A 21294-nucleotide genomic window follows, 5' to 3' on the forward strand; every position below is an offset into this window, starting at 1 on the left:
TGATTAACAAGTGAATAAAGTGATTCAAGGAAGACAGAACCATTCAGTTATGATAAATGCTATTGATAAAACAAATTGGAAAGGTGTTATATTCTTTCCCATAATAGCAAACCCTCCAAAAGAGTCTACCTCAAGAGAGTAAAACTGAACGATGCCACTTGGCGTTCAATTACCAGTGATAGAGAAAAACTAGAAGTTACAGCAATGTTATCTAATATAGATACTGCACTCATTTTCTTTACAGATATGCTATTCCAGAACACCACATCTTCCTTTCAATATCCACATCAAACAAGGTTTCAAGGAGCACTACAACTCTCTTGGGCAGCATTAATTTTAAATAAAAACCTCTTGTTTTACCAGTTGAGATTCTGCCTGAAACAACCAGTGTCCCCCATACAGCTGCCACACTTTCCTTAGAAATGCAGGTTTGGCATAATTTAAAGGTCAAGATGGTTTATACAGCAGACAGTTTCCAAAAACGAATGGGCAAAACTGTCAACATTCACGGAGGTCTTAAGAAAAAGTTAGATCCGTGAACTGTGAGCTCCAGGAAGGGAAGGGCTCATTTAGGCAAGCGCTCACTATTTTTTATTTAACTCTGAAAGAGCCGCATCTTACAGAAGGGAGGGCGCGAGAACTTCAGGGCACTACACCCTCCAGAATGCTATTGTCCTAACAGCGCTGAGTAGGGACCGGCGAGGCTGCGGGGACCCACCCAGTAGGTCAGCACCCGGGTAGATAAAAGCAACGCCGGATGGCGCACAACCGCATTCCGGACCCTAAGGTTAACAGAAAAACCCTTGCCCTCGGGCCCGGGCTCACCTGCCTCTTGGAGTGGGGAAGACGCGCGGCCCGTGGCCGCCTCAGAGGGGCGTCCCCGCAAGCTGCTCAGCTCGTCACCGGACACTACCCAGAGCGGAGGGTCCCCCCTGGCAACTAGGGAAGGAGGACCCGGCAGGCCGCGGCGCGCTCGCTCGGTCTCTTCTGTCTAGGAGCTGCAACAGCCACAAATCCCTCAGCGGCTCGGGCGTGCGCTCGCTCTCCAGCCTCGTCGCTTAGCAACTTGCGAAGCCTTCCAGTCTTCGCGACACGTCAATTCCGCCCGCCCCTCCAGAGTGTGAATAGTTTTTTAAAAAGACTTTGTTTCCGGGTCGAGCCGCTTCTACGCAGCGGAAGGTCTCTTTACCTCCCACGTTTACCCTTGGGGTAAGATAAGTCTCACTTGCGCACGAGTGGGTGATGTAGCTAAAGGGTCTGTATCTCCTCCCTCGAGTTCCACATGCCTCCCCTCCCACCAATTACTGGGCGCCAACAGGCGGGTCTTTCCTCTTCAGCACAAATCTTCTGCTCATCGCTGTCCTCCAATCACAGCGGCCCGCCCTCAGGGACTACTTTGCAATGGCGATGAGCGCAGGGAGAAGGGCGTGAGCAGACCCTCTGACCTCGGGAAGTGTAGTTCAACACTTGAAGGAAATGCGTTGGAGAGTGCGCCAGAATCCGGCCACTATAAACTACAGTTCCCAGAGGGCGCTGCGGTTGGGAGATGAGCATTTTCTTTCTAACATCGCTCGCCCTCCCCAAGTCAGTTCCGCGGTAGAGGTGACCCAATTCTTTGAGGCTCGTTTTGCAGGTGCTGAAATTGTTCGCGCACTTCCTAATCATGGTGAGTATTGGCCTCTGGATCCTGCCGACCCCCGACCTTCGCGCTCTTGTGTGGGGTTTCTTGCATTTGAAGGACTTTCGGGGCGGGGGGCGGCTGTGCAAGGCACTGTCTTTCCAGCCCTTTGGAAAAACCCGACTCATCTTTTGGGGACTGTCGCAGTGACCCAGTAATTGGGAAGGGGTCGGTTTCCACTGGGGAGCTCTTACAAGGACTCTGGAGAAATTTGTCCTTGGAGAGGCTTAATCTCAGTCCTGCTGCGTGGCGTGGGTACAAAATAAGCTGCGGGTTTTCTCCAAAGCACGATATAGGGTTTGATAAGGATGCTAAGGTTTGATATGGGAGGCGGGGATGTTTGGTTCCTAACCCCCCCCTTTTTTTTATTGAGCCAACAGTGTTTTTAAGGGCTTTTGTCACAAAGCCCTTGAAAGCAGAAGGCCCTCAGTTGTAAAGATTGTGCTTACCAGGTACTCCAGATAACGATCGACGTTTTCGAGAGACGTGTTTCCGCCATATCTAATTTCACAAAATGTTATTTAAAACCTGTTTATTGATCTCCTTTTGTAATGACAGGACGTGTTGCAGTTATGGCATCACTAGGCAAAATCTAGTGTAGATACTCTTTGCTGGTCTGTAGGTTATGAATTCTAGAGCCACTACTTGTAATGTTACACAATGTAACCATCTTGTGAAGGTCTGGATACCTAGATCACCATATCTTGTCTCTGCTGAAAGGGAGAAGGGGGGGGGCGCGGCGTGAGGGAACTCTGTCGTATGAATAATCTGCGTGACGTTTGAAGGTGACACTTGACATCAAATTTCTCCAGTACTTGTATTTATAGTTGAAGTTATTCTTCCTCCGTTATCTCAAAATACTGAAATAGGTGGGAACTATGGGGCAATATTTGAATGAATTGGAAATTTTCCAGAACCTGAAAAGACATATTTTTAAGGCAAGGGGATTACTGCCTCTGCCTTTATAAGGGTCCAGTGGGGACACCTACTAATTCTCAGTAAATCTTAAACCTCAGTTTCCTACTTATAATTTAGTCATTTAAATGATGGTTTCAGTGGTCTCTGACCTAATAATCTTAGCAAGAATGCGGAAGTAACAGAGAACCTGAGACTTTATAATTTTAGAACTGGATGGGACCTTTAAAGATCATTTTGATAAATCTCCCCCCACTTCAGATCTTAAAATTGAGTTTATTGAGACCCAAAGAGAATGATTTGCTCAAGGTCATACAACAGTTTGCTCCCAGGAGCCTTACAGCTTTTTCCGTCATACCATATTGTGCCATACAATTATCAAGTCATTTTGAAAATTTATTTTCAGTAGCTGAGGTTCTGGAGGAACATACAAATTGCAAATACAAACTAAAGTATTTTATCAGCATTTATATTACCTGATAGCTTTATTCCCCTGCAATTCAGAATATTGGAATTCTAGACTTAGAAGGGAATTTGGAGATTATTTACTCTAATTTTAAAAGGTAGCCTGGTGAGGTTAAATGATTTTTCCAAGGTCACAGGAAGAATCCTGAGGCCCCATTCTTACGTTGTTTTGCAACGCAGTAGATAAAGACAGGCCTCACCCCTGGAAGGTCCCTTGGGCACCAGATAACACAGAGATGTCCCTAAGAAAGAACACTCCTGTCAGTTTACTGAAACTGACAGCCCTCTCAGGTGACTCAGAATCTCCTTGCCTCCTCAGGAGACCATGTGAACAATCACTGAGTTTAAAAAGAGCCATCTTTTGTAAGCTGTTCAAAGCAATTTTTTTAAAAGAAGGAATAGGGAGGGACAGCAAGGATTAACTGTATGAAGAAATCTGAATGATAGTTTGTTTTTTATATTACAGAAATATGTGTAAATTAGAAAGTAAAAAAGGAATACATGGGTCTTTCTGTAGAATAACAGAAAGAACACTTACATTCAAGCTTTACAACTGAGACTTGAGCACATGCGCAAGGCAGTCTGAATCTGCAGGAAGGTCATTAGAGCCCTGCCAAGAGCAGAGACATTCCTGCTTTGGATCTTGGCAGACTGCCCAGATATCTAAGCAAAGAATAGTAACCTGTCTTCACACTGTAACATTGTAGAAAGTCAGCAGGAATCTCCCACCCTCCTGATTTTCTACTGCAATGTTGCAAAGAGCAAAAAGAATCAAATACACATATCCTTTCCCATTTCATAATCAAACATTCAGGCATTTACTAGGCTTCATATTACTCTTAATAAGATAGAATTACTTATCTGTGAAAATAATTTGTTCATAGACATAGAACAAGGCAACTGCTGAGATGGAATTAGCAGCTGTTCATTAGTGGCCACAACCACTTCACTAAGGACTGTGATACTGGGAGCATGTTTTTTAGCAGCTCATTTTTATTTCTTATCCTGGCCTGCTTACATTGAAGTAGCATGTGTTTATATTTTTCTTAACTCTTTTATTAATTCAACAAATACTTGTTGAACACTGTATGGGAGTACAAATTTGAGTCAAGGGCAGACTGCTCTCACAGCAAGGGGGTGGTGGTTCACAGTCTAGTAGAGAGTAACAGACATGTAAGTAGAACACCACAAGGTGTAAGAATCCTTAGAGGAAAATTTTATGGTGACAGAGACCTATAATTATAGTATTTGCTACATACTGTTCTTAATGCTTTGTATGTTAACTCTGAATCCATACAACTACCTTATGTTAGGTAGCTGCTATCATTATCTCCACTTTACTGTGGGGAAACTGAATACAGAGGTTAAGTAACTTGTCAAAAACATACAGCTGATGAGTTGTAAGTCTAAGTTTGAACCCAGAACATCTGGCTTTAGAGGCTATCTCTTTACTACACTCTGCCACCTCTCTAGCCCCCTGTTTTAGAAAATTGGGTTATCCTCTTGTTTCCTGCATATGGTTCACCAATGGATTCTCTGGCCTAAAATAGTACCAGGTACATAATAGAGATTCAGTAGTGTATTTAATGAATGAAGTGAAATAACAGTTCATTAGTTGATTTATAAAACTATATCATTAGAACTGGTGACATAATTTTGCTAATTATAGCTGGAATTATTGTGGTCACTAAGTTTCCAACCCTATCAATGCAAGTATATATGAATAAAATATCTTAAACAGTTTTTTGAAGCGTGTTAGGTTTGCTTCCAAACAATTCTTTTCCATTTCCAAGTTCAGGATAGTAATTGTACAAGATCCAGCTATTCCTTCATCAAGTATTTGAGCTCTAACTGTGTGCCAGACATTGTTGTAGGCAGTTGGAATACAACAGTAAATAAAACAGACAAAGCCCCTGTCCTTAAGGAGCTTGCATTCTAAAGCGAAAGGAGGAATAATTTCTTCCTCTATTCCCTCACCTCTCTACTTCAAGGGAATAGGGAAAAATGACAGAATTAAAAACATATAAAGGCCATATGATTAAAAAAAATAACCATATATGATAACTTTTAGCATTCTTTATAAACCTAAAGTCTGTTGGAAACATAAGAATGTATTGTAAAAAAAAAAAAAATGGTTTATTTGGGGAATTACCATATTTTGTCTTTGTAGGGGTATGAAGGCCTAGGGGAAAAGTTGGTGAAGAAAATGGGGAAGGGACTTAGAAGGTCAGGGAGTTAACTCTCCATAGTTTTCTCCTTTTTTGCACTTACATCCTGGTCACACCTGTGAGGAAGAAATGCACATATAGTCTGCTACGTACAGTTTCATATCTCTACAAGCAGTTGACACTTCTTTCCTGAGATTTTTTTTTCCTTTGATTTCTCTGGGTGTCAAATTGCTAAATGCTGCTGACCTTCAGAGGTTAGGATTAGAAGGTCAGAGGACATAGTCTCCTTCTACCCCAAAGACATGACTCACCTGGAAGAGGGAATTCTAAATATAAAGATTCATTTCAGTGGACCACTTTTCTGGTGCGGGTAACACTGAGGTGACTCAGTGAAAGTCTGTTTACACAGTATTCTCAAGAAAAGGAACAGTTCACCTTGATCAAATTTGTACATCTAATGTATCCGTTAAGTTTTCAAACATTTTTGTTCAGTTCTTTTTAATAGAAATATTTCTATTTAATTCTCTGAGCTTCTTTTTTTTAGTGACTCAGGATCATCACTTTGAATATTGGTTACTATTTTTTTACGTATGCCTGTATTTTGTTTAGGGTCTGTTGAGGTCTGTAAGGCGACTTCTATTATAACTATTATCCTCTTTGTACTTCTTCCTCCTCTCTTTTAAAATGAATTTTCCGTTGGAATCAGGTTGTCAGCTGTCACTATATTTTGATGTAGTTATTTAATACTAAAATTTATTGTAATCCAGTATTCTCTTGCTTTTCTTTCTCCTTAAATAAAAAATAAAGACTTATTTTTCCTCCTTCAAGTAGTCAAGTTGAATCATGATTAGTAGTTTTATTAAAACTTTCTGACTTACTGTAAGTGGAAAACTTTAGCCACTGTCACTCCCCTTCCTGGCGTGAAGGATCCCTGTTCTAGCAGATGGGGCGTGGGGGGAGTTGCATAAGAGGATTTATAAGGTTCCAGTCGCTGCCAGGGTTTGTATCACCATATAAGGCACATCAACATTGTTAGGCTATTTCAGTGGCAAAACAGCCTTGAAGAGATGGATAAGATTTTGTAAGTAAATCCAGGATAACAGTGAGAGTTAAGTAACACCGCATAAATAGCTAGCCAAAGGACACATGTTCCAGAAGTTGCTCAGCTGATTTGTGCATGCTATATTTACTGGGACAAGTCTGGAATAAGTTTGTCTTCTACTAAGCCAAATGTGAAGAGACTTTAAAATTTTACATTAACTTTTAAAGTACGTGATTGTCTTATTATAGAGAAAACTCTGAATGTCTTTAGGGTAAAATAGCATTTTTAAATCAGATGTTAATTAATGGGTCTCTTTCATTACAGTCTGAACCAATCAGAGTCCTTGTGACTGGAGCGGCTGGTCAGATTGCATATTCACTGCTGTACAGTATTGGAAATGGATCTGTCTTTGGTAAAGACCAGGTAGGGGAACTATCTGTGTACCTCAAGTCAAAATAAGAATATTGTCAGTAAACCCTGTAATTAGTTTCAAAGAATTATTTTTAATGATAAAGGAATGGGTTATCCCAATAAATGTACTGGGCACACTGCTATAAATGTAAGCTGGTATCTTATTTATATGTACCCCTCCCGCCATTGAAAATGCTTTGCAAATCAATTATTCCGCATACTTTATTTAGCTGACTTGGTACAGCCAGCAGGTATCAGTCAGTGGAAGGTTTTCACTAGTAACAGTAACTATTAAGGAGAGTCATGTGGGAGAGAAGGTTGCTGAATTAGTACTTCCTTGTTGATAAATGTCCTTAGAACCCAAAATAGACAGGCAGATCTGCTTTCCAGTTTAAAGAGGCACCCCTGGGCGCCTGGGTGGCTCAGTTGTTTCAGCGACTGCCTTCAGCTCAGGTCATGATCCTGGAGTCCCGGGATCGAGTCCCGCATGGGGCTCCCTGCTTAGCGGGGAGTCTGCTTCTCCCTCTGACTTTACCCCCTCTCATGCTCTCTCTCTGTCATTCTCTCTCTCAATAAATAAATAAAAATCTTTAAAGAGGCACCCCCTATTCTTATTCCCCTATTCCACTAAAATCCTTTCTAAAGTATTCATTTATTCCTTCTCTTCACCCATAGATAATCACGTTCTTCTTTCATGCCAGATAATATTTAGCTTTCCATGAACTAAAATTAGATACAGAGCTGTGAACAATGAGAGTAAACTATGGCTGGAGCACCTGGGTGGTGCAGTTCATTGAGCATCTGACTCTTGGTTTCAGCTCAGGTCGTGATCTCAGGGTCATGAGATCAAGCTCCATGTCCGGTTCTGCACTCCGAGAGGAGTCTGCTTGAGATTCTCTCCTTCTCCCTCCCGCTGCCCCTCTCCCTCAGTGCGGGTGTGCACACACACGCGCGCTCTCTCAAGTAAATAAATCTTTTTTTTTTTTTTTTTAAGATTTTATTTATTTGAGACAGAGAGAATGAGAGAGAGAGAGCACATGAGAGGGGGGAGGGTCAGAGAGAAGCAGGCTCCCCGCTGAGCAGCGAGCCCGATGTGGGACTCGATCCCGGGACTCCAGGATCATGACCTGAGCCGAAGGCAGTCGCTTAACCAACTGAGCCACCCAGGCGCCCCTCAAGTAAATAAATCTTTAAAAAAAAAAAAGTAAGCTATGGCATGTCACTTCAATTTAATATTTTTTCCATGTATACTCCTTTAAAAGTCAGTAATGATGATTCCTCTTACTTTGTCTGTTAGCAAACTATTGCTGGTTTTATAGCATTTCCTTTTTCTGAAAGTGGCATGATGTTAGATACCTGAACCTCCTAAAATAATTATAACTAATTAATGGTAATTATACACATATATATATATACACACACACACACCAAATAAGCAAAAACTTTACAGGAGGACTTTTTTGTGACTAAATGACCTAACCTACACTGACAGATGCTGTCTTTGCTATTTATTTGGCAGCCAGTAATTCTTGTGCTGTTGGATATTACTCCCATGATGGGTGTCCTAGATGGTGTCCTAATGGAACTGCAAGACTGTGCCCTTCCTCTCCTGAAAGGTGAATTGGGGGGGTGGAGGATAAAAGGATTTTATAGTATTTTATGTCTTTCAAAAAATAGGTTTAGATTTTTAACTAGCCTTTCAATTAGAAACTATTTCATAAAAGTATTTTTTGTTTGTTTTTTGAACTATAACTATTTGGTAAAGTGTATACCAAGAATAAATAAAGGTAAAAGCAAGAAGTAACCAATGTCAGTTAAAAGACTATGCTTTTTTTCCAACATGCTTATACATAATTTACCTTACTAATTAAGCATAATATTGCACAAGAGTTATACACCTGAGATTGTCTACATTGTGTTGTTATTTAAAATCTATTTAAAAAGTAATAGTAGTACCTAAATTATGCAGCACTCAGTGATGTCTTCCAGAGCCATATGTTGCCCTGAGGCTGGAAATTATTTGGTCCCTCACATGTAGTCCTAACCCACAGCTGGTCATCAGATTGAGAAACAGCATAAATTGTCCTAATCGTATTCTGCATCATTTGAAAAAGCCCGTGAGAGTTCTGCTAAGAGCCTTTAAGAATCATTGAACTATTACACATATGTAAGACAGAAGTCTTAAATTTGATTGAGGGTTTCATTAAAATGTTAAGTCAACTTGTAAACTAATTTGAATATTTTTCTTTAGGTATACCTTCATTATGATCATTTCTTTTAGTAAGGATTAATTAATAATACTCTGCTGAGTTTGCACAGAGCAAAATATATACACACCCAATGGAAACCACGCTCAGAGGGGCACCTGGGTGACACAGTGGGTTAAGTGTCCAGCTCTTCTTGGTTTCGACTTGGGTCATGGTCTCGAGCTCTGCATCAGGTTCCATGATCCTCGGGGAGTCTGCTTGAGATACTCTCTCCCTCTCCCTCTGTCCTCCCCCAACATACTGCATGTGGCGGGGGGGGGTGTTTGTGTGTGTGCACGCACGTGCACACTCGCTTTCTCTCTCTTTAAAATAATAGGTGAATAAATCTTAAAAAAAAAAAAAAAGAAAGAAAAACCATGCTCAGAATTCATACATCCATTCAATAAACATTTACTAGGGGTACTCTGTTGTCTGAATCATGTGGCTGCATAGTTATATAAGAGAGTGCATTGCCCTGCCAAGCTGTTCTGCTGGCTCCCTTTCCTCACCCTCTCTTTTTTTAAACTGAAGTATAGTTGACACACAACTCACTCTGTATTTCCAAATCAACTTTGTCGCATTGTCCCATTTTTATTCCTTTCTCTGCTGAGTTCTGCTCTCTCTAATGGATCCAGGTTATAGTCAGCTTGTCCTCAGTCAGCTGTGAATATGACAGGGAGGGAAGATTCTGCAAATAAGGATGCATGGCTGGGAAGAACATTCCCCTCACCAACTGGTGTTTCTTTGTATACCTGTTGGGGGCTCTACAGCAGCCTTACTGTGACACAAGTTGACTCCCCTAAAAATTTACCAATGACAATGCTGAATCCTGCTTGTCTTAGTCCATTTGGGCTACTATAACAAAAATACCATAGACTGAGTGGCTTATAAACACAAAAATTTAATTCTCATAGTTCTGGAAGTTGGGAAATCCAAGATTAAGGTACCAGCATGGTCCCATTCTGGTGAGAGGCCATTTCCTGGTTCCGTCTTCTTCCTGTGTCCTCAAGGCGGAAGGGGTGAAGCAGCTCTCTGAGGCCTCTTTTATAAGGGCATTAATCCCATTCATGAGGTCTTTACCCTTATAACCTAATCATCTTCCACAGGCCCTACCTTTTAATATCATCACATTGGGGATTAGGTTTCAACATGAATTTTGTGAGGGACAGAAACATTCAGTCTGTAGCACTGGTCATGGCCTTTTTAATACTGTCAATAAAGGAGAGTGGTGATACATGTTCTTTAATCAAAGAGTAAGTGGTATATGTTTATTGGACTAGCACAGCGGAAGAGTGGTTGACCTCTGGACCAGCCTGGGCTGGAATTACAGGTTCACTGCTTTTTGATGGCAAATTAATCCCCTTAAACTTCTGTGTCTTCATGGATGAAATATTAAGATTAAATTTGATACAACAAAATTCGTAGTGTTATTCCTGGCATGAAACACCTCAATAAACATTATTTTGAATTTGTGATTGATATCTTAGACTTTAAAGTAATTACAACTTTTAAAGGTTAGGTAAATTAGTTTCTTTCATGTTATCTGTGGTAATTGGTGTGAATAACAAATGTTGCACAGAGTTGAAAGTTATCATATTGTACTTTGCATCATATCTGATCATAAAAAAAAAGCTGTAGAGTTTTCAAACTTGAAATAATTACTGAGATAGGAAAAGCAAAATAAATGTAATTTACATTTCTGCTAATACTGTGTTTATTGATTATATAATTTTTCTTTTCTTAGACCCCTGAAGCTTTTTATCATTATGATATGTGAAAGTAAACATTTGCTACAAAGTGAAAGAATTACTGGGTAGATTCAGTGTGAAAAAGAAAACCTCAAAAAAAAAACAAACAAAAAAAAGAAAACCTCAGACTTTGGTGTTTCAGTAGCTCTGCATATTTATTGCCGTGTTCACAGATGTCATAGCAACTGATAAAGAAGACATTGCCTTCAAAGACCTGGATGTGGCCATTCTTGTGGGCTCCATGCCAAGAAGGGATGGCATGGAGAGGAAAGATTTACTCAAAGCAAATGTGAAAATCTTCAAATGCCAGGGTGCAGCCTTGGAGAAGTATGCCAAGAAGTCAGTTAAGGTGACCAGTACAGTATTTTATGGGGTTTTCATTATCAGCATTTGAAACTACTTCTTTTAGCATTGAAGTAAAGACAAAATTATTTGCCTTTTTTTCCCCCCCAGTTTTGTGCAGTGGTCAGTAAATACAGATAGAGTTTTGCTTGATAAGCTCTCCTTTTCTGAGTTTTTTTTGTTTTTTGTTTTTTTTTTAATTATATTATGTTCTTCACCATACATTACATCATTAGTTTTTGATATAGTATTCCATGATTCATTGTTTTGAGTTTTTTTTTCTTTTTCTTATAACATAGAAATCTTTATTTAGAGGTGCTCAAAAATATTTTGCCCATTACTGTGATACGGAAATTTAATATGAATTTACAGACCTATAGAGAAGGCACAGAGCCTTCTGGTGGGAATATTTGTTCAGACTTTGGATTTGTGTGTGTGATAGTAGAGAGAGAAGGCTGTAAGCTGCATTGTCAGCAGTGAGAGATGGTAGCTTCTGAAGTATTCAGATTTTCTCAATCCAGAGAGATTTTGATACGCCTGTCTCTTGAGGAGTTGCACTGGTATAACTTCCTCTTCTGTCTCTGTGTGCAAGGTACTTTAGTTTCTAAATTTGCCTTAATATTAGAATAAGGCCTCCTTTTACCAAATAAGTAAGCAAAAAGACTTGGCTGGTTTAGAGGTTTTACTGATTTTGATAGATTTGTTCTTCCCAATCCTGACTTTAAACCAAGGTAAAAGAAAATCTTTTAAGGTTTTAAAGTTGCAAGTTACAATGTTCTATTATAATATTTTATACATATCTGAATTTTTGCTTCTGTAGAATTCATTTTGAATAGATTACTTTTATTTTCTGTAATCGTTAACAGAAAATAGTAGAAATGAGTAGAAATGCAGGGGTTCCTTAATAAAACATAACAGTGTTGTTTGGACTGCTCCAGGCTGCTTGCACTATAATCACCCCTCAGCCAAGGGTCGTTTTTGGGAAAATACATACTGACACTGTAGTACTTAGGGGCATTGGAGTATCATATCTTCAGCTTGCTCTCACATGGGCCAAAAAGAAAGACTAAAGGTATAGTGTGTGTGTGTAGAGAGAGGGAGAGAAATGGAAAGAATTAGGGGATCTGGGTAAAGAGGATGTGGGAGGTAGGCTTTGTAATACGCTTGCAGCTTTTTAGTAAGTTTGACATATTTCCCAGTAAGTTCATAGTTTTATTAAAGAATTTAAAACTTAAAAGATAAAGTACATGTGTACATTTGCCTATACTATATTAAAATGCAGTGTATCCTGTACCTCCCCAATTAAAAAAAAAAAAGTAGCCTGAAGTGCTTTCTGCTAAGGATTGATTGAACAGGTATAGAGTGGATGGGACCTGGTAATCTGTATTTTAGCAAATCCCAGTTAATTCTTAGGATTAGGAAAGATTAAAAAACTCTTGTAATTAATAAAGATAAATCATTGTCCTAAAGTTAAACTGCTCAAGTAGAATTTCTTTCTTGGACTACTTTTATAAGAAGGAAAATTTTATGAATGAATTGCTCTCTCAGAACCTAGATTACTTGTTTGTGTGTGTGTGGTAAATAGATAAATGTTCTGTCTCTGTTTTGTCACAACACAAAATAGAAAGACATGTACCTTTGGTCTTGGATGCTGCCACCTGGAAAGCAACTTGTATACATGTTGGTGGCTTTATTAAAGACATTTTTTCAGTAATCACACCAGACACTAACAATGGGGCAGGGGAGGGGGGGCGAAATACTATAGAAACTACAGTGGTAACTATACATACTTAGCTCATACAAACTTGACACATAGGCTACATGTTACACATTTATCAGCCATATTCTAGGATAGTTTAGTTCATCAGTATATGGTGTGTAACTTTGCTATGCCTCCCGTGTATCCTAGGTCATCGTGGTGGGAAACCCAGCCAATACCAACTGCCTGACTGCCGCCAAGTCGGCCCCATCCATCCCCAAGGAGAACTTCAGTTGCTTGACTCGTTTGGATCACAACCGAGCTAAAGCTCAGGTATATTTTAAAATATTGACTGTTCAACTTTAAAACCTTTTTCTCTCACTTTTGAAGTAGCTGAATCTTACTTTTTTTTGTTTTTTTTAGTAGGAAGCCATTCTAATTTGTTAGGGAGTCTTTAAATGGAGTCTCTTAAGGAGGCTGAACTTGAACTTAATTTTCTCAACTATAGTTCATTTGCTAACTATGCCAAAATACTGTCTCTAATGTCCTCTTACTTCAGGGGTTAAAAAACCAGTCATTGGGGTGCCTGGATGGCTCAGTCTTTCAAGTGTCCAACTCTTGATTTTAGCTCAGGTTTTGATCTCAGGGTCATGAGTTTAAGCCCTGCCTTGGGCTCCATGCTGGGTGTAGAGCCTACTTAAAAAAAAAAAAAAATCAGTTATTAGTATAATTAACAGGACAATACATAGTTTATTTTTGCCAGATATATAGAACATTATAAAAAGAGAGATTTGAGCTTTTTGTGTTTTGTGTGGTTCTGCTTCCTTTTTCCCCTTAGCTAAGCTGTCAGATTCAGATTTTTTAATGTTTAATTTTATATTTAATTTTATTTTTATATCTTTTTAATATTCTACATGTTTCCATAAAACTTCCTACTTTTCACTACTTAGCAACTAAATTTTAATTGTTCTCAAGTTTCTTTACCTGTTGGAGTTTTAGATAAATGTGCCAAGGGTTCAGTGACCAGGGTATTAACAGTAGCTTTTTGAACAATGAGACGCCACCTGGGTGGCTCAGATGGTTAAGCGTCTGCCTTCGGCTCAGATCATGATCCCAGGGTCCTGGGATTGAGTCCCACATTGGGCTCTCTGCTCAGCGGGGAGCCTGCTTCTCCCTCTGCCTCTCTCTCTCTCTCTGTCTCTGTCTCTTATGAATAAATACATAAAATCTTTAAAAAAAAAAAAAAAAGAGACGCCACCACCAATCATCTGTGCTGGTTTCCTAGGCTTTCTTGGTCTAGATGATCCTGGTGCCCTTCAAAGCCATGACAAAATTCTGGGATCTTAGACATAACCTCTTTCCTTTTCCCTCGCACCTTTCTGTCCATACTTCCTCATCCACAGGTCATCACTGTTAGATAGGTCTATGAATTTAGTCCTTTCTTTTCCTAAAGAAGACAACTTTGTTTAGTTTTAAGAAAACATTTTATCAGTGGGGCGCCTGGGTGGCTCAGTCATTAAGCTTCTGCCTTCGGCTCAGGTCATGGTCCCAGGGTCCTGGGATCGAGCCCGGCACCAGGCTCCCTGCTCCGCGGGAAGCCTGCTTCTCCCTCTCCACTCCCCCTGCTTGTGTTCCCTCTCTCGCTGTGTCTCTCTCTGTCAAATAAATAAATAAAATCTTTAAAAAAAAAAAAAAAGAAAGCATTTTATCAAAAGATGGTGTGAGGTCTAAGTTGAAAAACCACTGCTTTAAACTGAGAATTGGGTGGCACCTGGGTGGCTCAGTCGTTAAGCGTCTGCCTTCTGCTCAGGTCATGATCCCAGAGTCCTGGGATCGAGCCCCGCATCAGGCTTCCTGCTCTGCAGGAGGCCTGCTTCTCCCTCTCCCACTCCCCCTGCTTGTGTTCTCTCTCTCGCTGTGTATCTCGCTCTGTCAAATAAATAAAATCTTTTAAAAAAATAAATAAATAAAAAATAAACTGAGAATTGATCATCTTTCAGTTTCAGAGTACCCAGTAATGGAGAAAAGAATTGACATTTGTTAAGCTTCTACCCTAAGCTAAATGCTCTACGTGTAACTTATCATTTAATCCTTCTAATAACCATGTGAGATATGTTATTATCTTTATTTTACACACAAGAAACCTGAAGCCCAGAAAGGTCTGGGATCATAGGCATATAGCTAGTAAATCTAGATTTGCCTGACTCCCAAACTCTTAGGTGTATTCTTACATAATGAGATTATGTGACCTAAGTCCACTTACTAGCTCTGTGACCTTGAGGAAGTATATTCAAGGTATAAAATGGGGCAATAATTCTTTCTACTTCAAAGGGAGGTTATGTGGATTAAATAAGATCTATGTTAAACTCTTTCATGGTACCTGTCACATAGTAAAACTCAATAAAGATTGGCTGCTCTTGGTAGTAATGATTTTTATTAGTAGTGTTATTATTAAGAGGGATATAACTAAGAGTTGAGAAGAGCCACACCTCATATATCTCCTTGAATATTCCATTAATTTAGAAGGTCATTGGATAACAAGCTTAAATGGCAAGTATTTCCTGAAGGGCTTTAGGCTGTGAGCTGGGTCTTTTTCCTTATTTTTTAGCTAGAGTCTAGTGGGTGGAAGGAATGGGAGTTAGTTTGAGTGAGTGGAGGCAAGAGATTTGGGTACTACAGAACAGTCATGAAGGAAAAGGTGGTTTTAGGTGTTATATTTGTAGCTTCTAGATGGCCAGATGGTAGCTCTCCCTGCAGTAGGGAAAAAGAGGTAAAATGACACCACTGACAAACTTGGTTTTTGCTGTTTTCAACTGAGGCCTTGGTGGAGGAAGACACTGGAAAATTTCTCCTTCCAGAGGTACTAAGTGACACTTGTCCCTGTTCCTGAAACAGTTTTCCCTATGGGGCAAAAGTCTGAGTGAGGAAAGAGAGAAGAAGCCGTCTTGTTAGGCTTTAACTTTTGGCACATGTTCAAGTATGTCAGTCTGGCACAGTGAGAGCTTTTGGGAAGTTTTTGAAAAAGCAGTTTCTTCCTCCTGTAGAAGTTGTTCATCCAGTGAGAAAAATAACAAACTCAAAGACTAGTTTCTTACATGAATGTTGCTAGTCTTACATAATTCATTTTGGAAATCTGAAGACCTAGCTACCTAGTGAGTCTTCGTCACCTGCAGAATTCCCCTATGTATTTGCAAACCAGAGCTGCATATGAATGCTGACAGGGTATTTTGGCAATAAAATTAGTTAGCTGGTATGGGGTGGGGGGAGGCGGGAGGAATTCCTGGGGCTGGAGATTTAGTTCAAAACTATTTAACAGATCTGTGTGGCAGACACGAAAGGGCCAGGGAGCAAGGAAGTAGCAGTCCTGGATACATGTTAATTTAGACAAGCTCTGATATGAATGAAATTCAGGAACTATGTCTACAAAGTTTTGGCCTTTGGTGTCCAGGCAGAAATGGATTAGCTCAAGAAAACAAACAAGAGGAAGTAGGCAGCAGGACAAAGGGAGTAAGGAGCTTCCTGTAGGGAGGAGAGGCCCAGAGGCAGTTTCACCATTCAGCAAAACTATAGGTTCTAAGTTCCTGGTAATAGACATCTTGGGTTACCTGCCTCAGGTAAAGTTTCCTTTTTCTCCATGATTCCAGCTAACTATAAGCAAGGGCAGTTCTTCCCAAGTCCTTGAAGGTCATGGCGCACACAGAAAATGGTACTCATTGCACAGCTTCACCAACTGTGCCTCAGCCACTAAGCAGATCAGTAGCTGGATTCTCTAGAAACCAACTACCCAACTAATTTGTGAAGATTGATTGGTACTTAATAGCCCTAATACTTGCAGAACTCTCGATGAAACAGGGTTTAGCAGAGAAGTGATGTTAAATGTCAAAAACAGAACTTTAAGTGAATTTTTAAAAATCATTTAACTATTCTAGGATTTAAGAAACAAGTCTCAACTTACTTTAGGGGTCATAGTGAAAGTAAACACAATTTGATTCTTGACAGAATATATTGGTGTAAAGAGATGACTCAAGTCACTGCAAACATTTTAGGTATTGGCCTTTTTCATCAGTATCCTTTTTTGGTTGCTTGCTGTTTTGTTTTTTACTTTTTATTTTGGAGTAATTATAGACTCAGAAGAAGTTAAAACATAGTACAGAGAATCCTGCATCCCCATCACTCACTTCCCCCAGTGGTAACATCTTCCATAACTATAGAGCATTTTTAAAACTAGGAAATTGACTAAACTACACATAACAGTTTTAATAGACTCACTCAGATTTCTGCAGTTTTTACATTCATTTTTTTGTATGTCTTTAATCACATATCTAGATTACTATAATCACCACAGTCAAGATACAGACCTGTTTCATCACCCATAAGAGAACCTCCTCATGCTGCCTCATTATAGTTGCACACTCCGTCTCTATTCCTAAGCTCTGAAAACCACTTAACTTCTTCATCTCAGTTAATTTTGTCATTTTGAGAATGTCACAGAAATAGAATCATGTAGTAAGTAAGTGACCTTTTGAGACTGGCTTTTTTCATGCAAACGCAGTGAACTCTGGCACAACTATTTTTTTCTCCCATTCTTACTGTAATATGAAAGAAGGAAAAATCACCCACAATGATACCCTAACACATCAGCTCATAAAATCATAAAAAATTCTTTCCAAAACATTTCCTTCTGGTTCATCACAATTCTGCTACCTAATTAAGAACAAATTATGCATACAACTAACCATAATTTCTTTTTGCACATTACCTTATCAGGTGAATAACAAAATAAGTTCACTTATTTTGTTTATTTAAATCTTTCAAAACACAACATTCTAACCCTCTCTGTGGCTAGTATACTACATAATATGTTTGATAGTCATGTGACTACAAGGCTTGCAGGATCTTAAAGTGTTTTTTTGTTTGTTTTTTTTACATTTTTTAAATTTATTTTTAAGTAATCTCTACACCCAACATGGGGCTCGAACTCACGACCCCCAGATCAAGAGTCACATGCTTCCCCAACTGAGCCAGCCAGGTGCCCTCTAAAGTGCTTTTTGAACCTATAGCTAGAAATTGTTACATTTGGTATCATTTTAGTATTATATTTAAGCTCTTTCCTTTGGTTTCCTAATCTATAAATTGAAGACAATCATACTTTTGGTAATCTGAGCCCCTTCCAACTCCAAAATTTCATATTTAGGATTATTTGAAAATTAGCTAATTTGTGTATATGGTATATAATAAAAATTTCACCTAAATATGGAGAAATTCCCATATTCTAACTTGATTGCTCAGAAGTGCTGAGGAGACATCTCCTAGGTATTAACAAAACAGAGGTCATATTTATATATTCTTAACCTCTTGCTTTGTATTTTATGTCAGTGTTTTGTGTTTGATAAACCCCCTATACTGATAAGTTAAATCATTAACTGTAGGATGCTCTCTACTCTTAAATATTCTACCCTATAATGTTTCAGGTTCACATTTTGTTTACACTGTTAAGCTTTAGGAAATTACCAAGCAATATAACCCTTGTGTGTTCTCTTAAAATTTCAGAGGCCTTAAGGATGTTTGTTAAACAGGCACAATTTGAAATAAAAAACGTTTGTCTAAGTAAGGTGTTTGTTTTCTATTTAACTAGATTGCTCTTAAACTTGGTGTGACTTCTGATGATGTAAAGAATGTCATTATCTGGGGAAACCATTCCTCCACTCAATATCCAGATGTCAGCCATGCCAAGGTGAAACTGCAAGGAAAGGAAGTTGGTGTTTATGATGCTCTGAAAGATGACAGCTGGCTCAAGGGAGAATTCATCACCGTAAGAAAAACCTCTCTTGGGGCGCCTGGGTGGCTCAGTCGTTAAGCATCTGCCTTCGGCTCAGGTCATGATCCCAGGGCCCTGGGATCGAGCCCCGCATCAGGCTCCCTGCTCGGCGGGAAGCCTGCTTCTCGCTCTCCCACTCCCCCTGCTTGTGTTTCCTCTCTTCGCTGTGTCTCTCTCTGTCAAATAAATAAAATCTTTAAAAAACAAAGAAAAAAGAAAAATCTCTCCTAACAGCCAAGCATAAAGAACTCTTGAGAGAGACACCACGTTGCTGACCCGACTATCTCTCCAGGACAGTCTCCAAGTGCCTCTCAATTTGGTGGCGTGGTTCTCAAGGAGGGCAGGCCTTTCCTAGTTGCTCTGATGACTACATACAGAGCCAGTCATGAACCAGTCTGATCTGATGCGGTGCGGCAGTCAAGATGGATTGCTAACATGGGAAAAAATAGAGTTCCCTCTAGTCATCCAGTCTTCATAAAGAGATTCATTTCTTTGTGTGGAGTGTAGTAAACTTTCTATGTGGATTTATAGTTTTCTTTTTTTTCAAAAAGACTGGTGCTTTTAACTGAAATAGGTTGGTAAAGCCCACACTGGGTAGTTGGATGAATTTGGAGGGGAAGACATTAAACTGTGACTGTGGTCTTTCACCCCAGGATTAGTTTGGAAGCGATCAAAATTCTGCTCTTATGATCAAATAATGCTGTCTCTGCCTGTCCCCAACCAGACTGTGCAGCAGCGTGGTGCTGCTGTCATCAAGGCCCGAAAGCTCTCCAGCGCCATGTCTGCCGCAAAAGCCATCTGTGACCACGTCAGAGACATCTGGTTTGGAACCCCAGAGGTGAGGGCTCCGGGATTGGCACAGGCCACTCGTTGATCTTTGTCCTCTGATGCTGTGATGTGAAAAGAACACAACCTTGCAGTCGGGCAGATTAGGGTTTTATCCCAGGTCAGCTGCCTACGAGCCAAATAATCTTGGGAAAGGTACTTAACCTTTGGTTATCTCTTACACGGCATTTACCTCACAGGGTTGTTAAGGATTAGATGAGATGAAGACTGGGAACCACTGAGCACACCTGGTGGACGTGACTTTTTTCCTTAAAACTTCTATTGGGCCAGAGCTTCCTCATTTATAAAATGAGGATTATGTTTCTCCGGCCTACTTCACACGGATTGGAAGAGTGGAATGAGAGAGAATACCCGTGAAAGTTAGCCTGTCCTGGCAGTGCCTGGTGATGCTTCTTTATACAGTACTGAAGTCACACACGTAGTAAGAAAGCATCACCTGGCTTAGTTTTGTTAATTCATGTGTCATTTGGTTGCATAAACTAATCCCGAAGCACCATGAGAATGTAAACGTTGATTATTATTTTCAGGGAGAATTTGTGTCCATGGGTATTATCTCCGATGGCAATTCCTATGGTGTTCCTGATGATTTGCTGTACTCATTCCCTGTTACAATCAAGGTAAAGTATTTTGGGGTTATTTCCCCCTGTCCCCTTCTGAGAAAGTAGTTGCATATTTTTATGAATGCTGGTATAATTTAGTCTACAAAGTTGTTCCTTTACTAAATTAGACATTTTTCTCAACTTTAAAATTCTACGAAGCACAACTACAGGTTACTAAAAGATTGAAAATAATCTGGAAAGCAAGGTTCAAGTCTTGCCACTAGACACTTTGTTATTATGCCTCTAATATTGGATATCTACCAATATAATATCTTACTTTTATTATAGCCATACTAAAGTGAGTAGGTTTTTTTAATGTTTGCTAATTAAATCCTCGTTTAAAGATTGTTTTCTAGATTCAATGCATTTTAAATTCAGGGTTTGAACTTTTATCAGAATTACTGTTAAGATCTGGATTTTAATTTGCTTCTTTAATCAGACTTCAAAAACAGGTACTCCTATAGCTTTAAGTTCGGTCTAAATTGTTGCTTGCTGGAAGATCAGTTCTAGTTTAATTGTAAATCTTTTACTTGTAATTATTTTCAAACAGAATAAGACCTGGAAGATTGTTGAAGGTCTCACTATTAATGATTTCTCACGTGAAAAGATGGATCTAACTGCAAAGGAACTGGCAGAAGAAAAAGAAACTGCTTTTGAATTTCTTTCTTCTGCCTGACTAGACAATCATTTTGATGTTATTAAAGGCTCCAGAGCTGAAGAATCTAAATGTCGTCTTTGATTCTAGTACCAAATAACAATAATGCTATACTTAAATTACTTGTGAAAAACAACACATTTGAAAGATTGTGTGCTTCTTGGTATAAATTTGTGACAGTTTATCATCATGCTGTTAGTGCTGCATCCTAATTAAAATATATATTCAAATGAAGATGACTCAGACTCTGATTTCCAGCTAACATTTCATTTCTGTTCAGACAACAAACTTGCATGTTTCCTAGCTTGGGGTTGTGATTTTTTTAAACCAGAGAAAGGTAGTAAAGACAGAAAATGTTACAAAGTAAAGCATAATTCTCTTCTATTTAATCTTTTTTTTTTTTTTTTTTAAAGAGTGAGAGGGAGGAGGGGCAGAAGGAGAGGGAGAGAATCTCAAGATGCAGGCTCCACACCCAGTGCAGAGCCCGTCACAGGGCTCCATCTCACAACCCTGAGATCATGACCTGAGCCAAAATCAAGTGTCAGGGGCTTAACTGACTGAACCACCCAGGCGTCCCTCTCTTCTATTTAAATAGGATAGGAAAATCCACCTTGTGATAACGTATCAATCTACTCCAGAATATATTGTTAAACATTACCTAC

General features: G+C 39.4%; 2 protein-coding genes across 2 annotated transcripts in view; one reads left to right on the top strand and one right to left on the bottom strand.

Moving 5' to 3' along the window:
- WDPCP (WD repeat containing planar cell polarity effector) overlaps positions 1-1428 on the bottom strand; it is a 413409-nt gene extending 411981 nt beyond the window's left edge. The window contains exon 1 of the mRNA XM_081797281.1: positions 826-1428. The gene's annotated coding sequence lies outside the window, so the exon portion shown is untranslated. The remainder of the gene's footprint in view (positions 1-825) is intronic.
- Positions 1429-1472: 44 nt separating this feature from the next.
- Positions 1473-20866, top strand: MDH1 (malate dehydrogenase 1). Its single transcript, XM_006733361.3, has 9 exons — positions 1473-1666; positions 6593-6691; positions 8199-8295; positions 10847-11022; positions 12925-13047; positions 18350-18526; positions 19257-19370; positions 19906-19995; positions 20528-20866. The coding sequence occupies exons 1-9, from the start codon at positions 1664-1666 to the stop codon at positions 20651-20653; spliced, it is 1005 nt and encodes a 334-aa protein (XP_006733424.1). The 5' UTR covers positions 1473-1663; the 3' UTR covers positions 20654-20866.
- The last annotated feature ends 428 nt before the right edge of the window (positions 20867-21294 follow it).

This window comes from Leptonychotes weddellii, chromosome 10 (assembly GCF_054177405.1).
Source record: "Leptonychotes weddellii isolate Sample4059 chromosome 10, ASM5417740v2, whole genome shotgun sequence".
Classification (NCBI taxonomy): domain Eukaryota; kingdom Metazoa; phylum Chordata; class Mammalia; order Carnivora; family Phocidae; genus Leptonychotes; species Leptonychotes weddellii.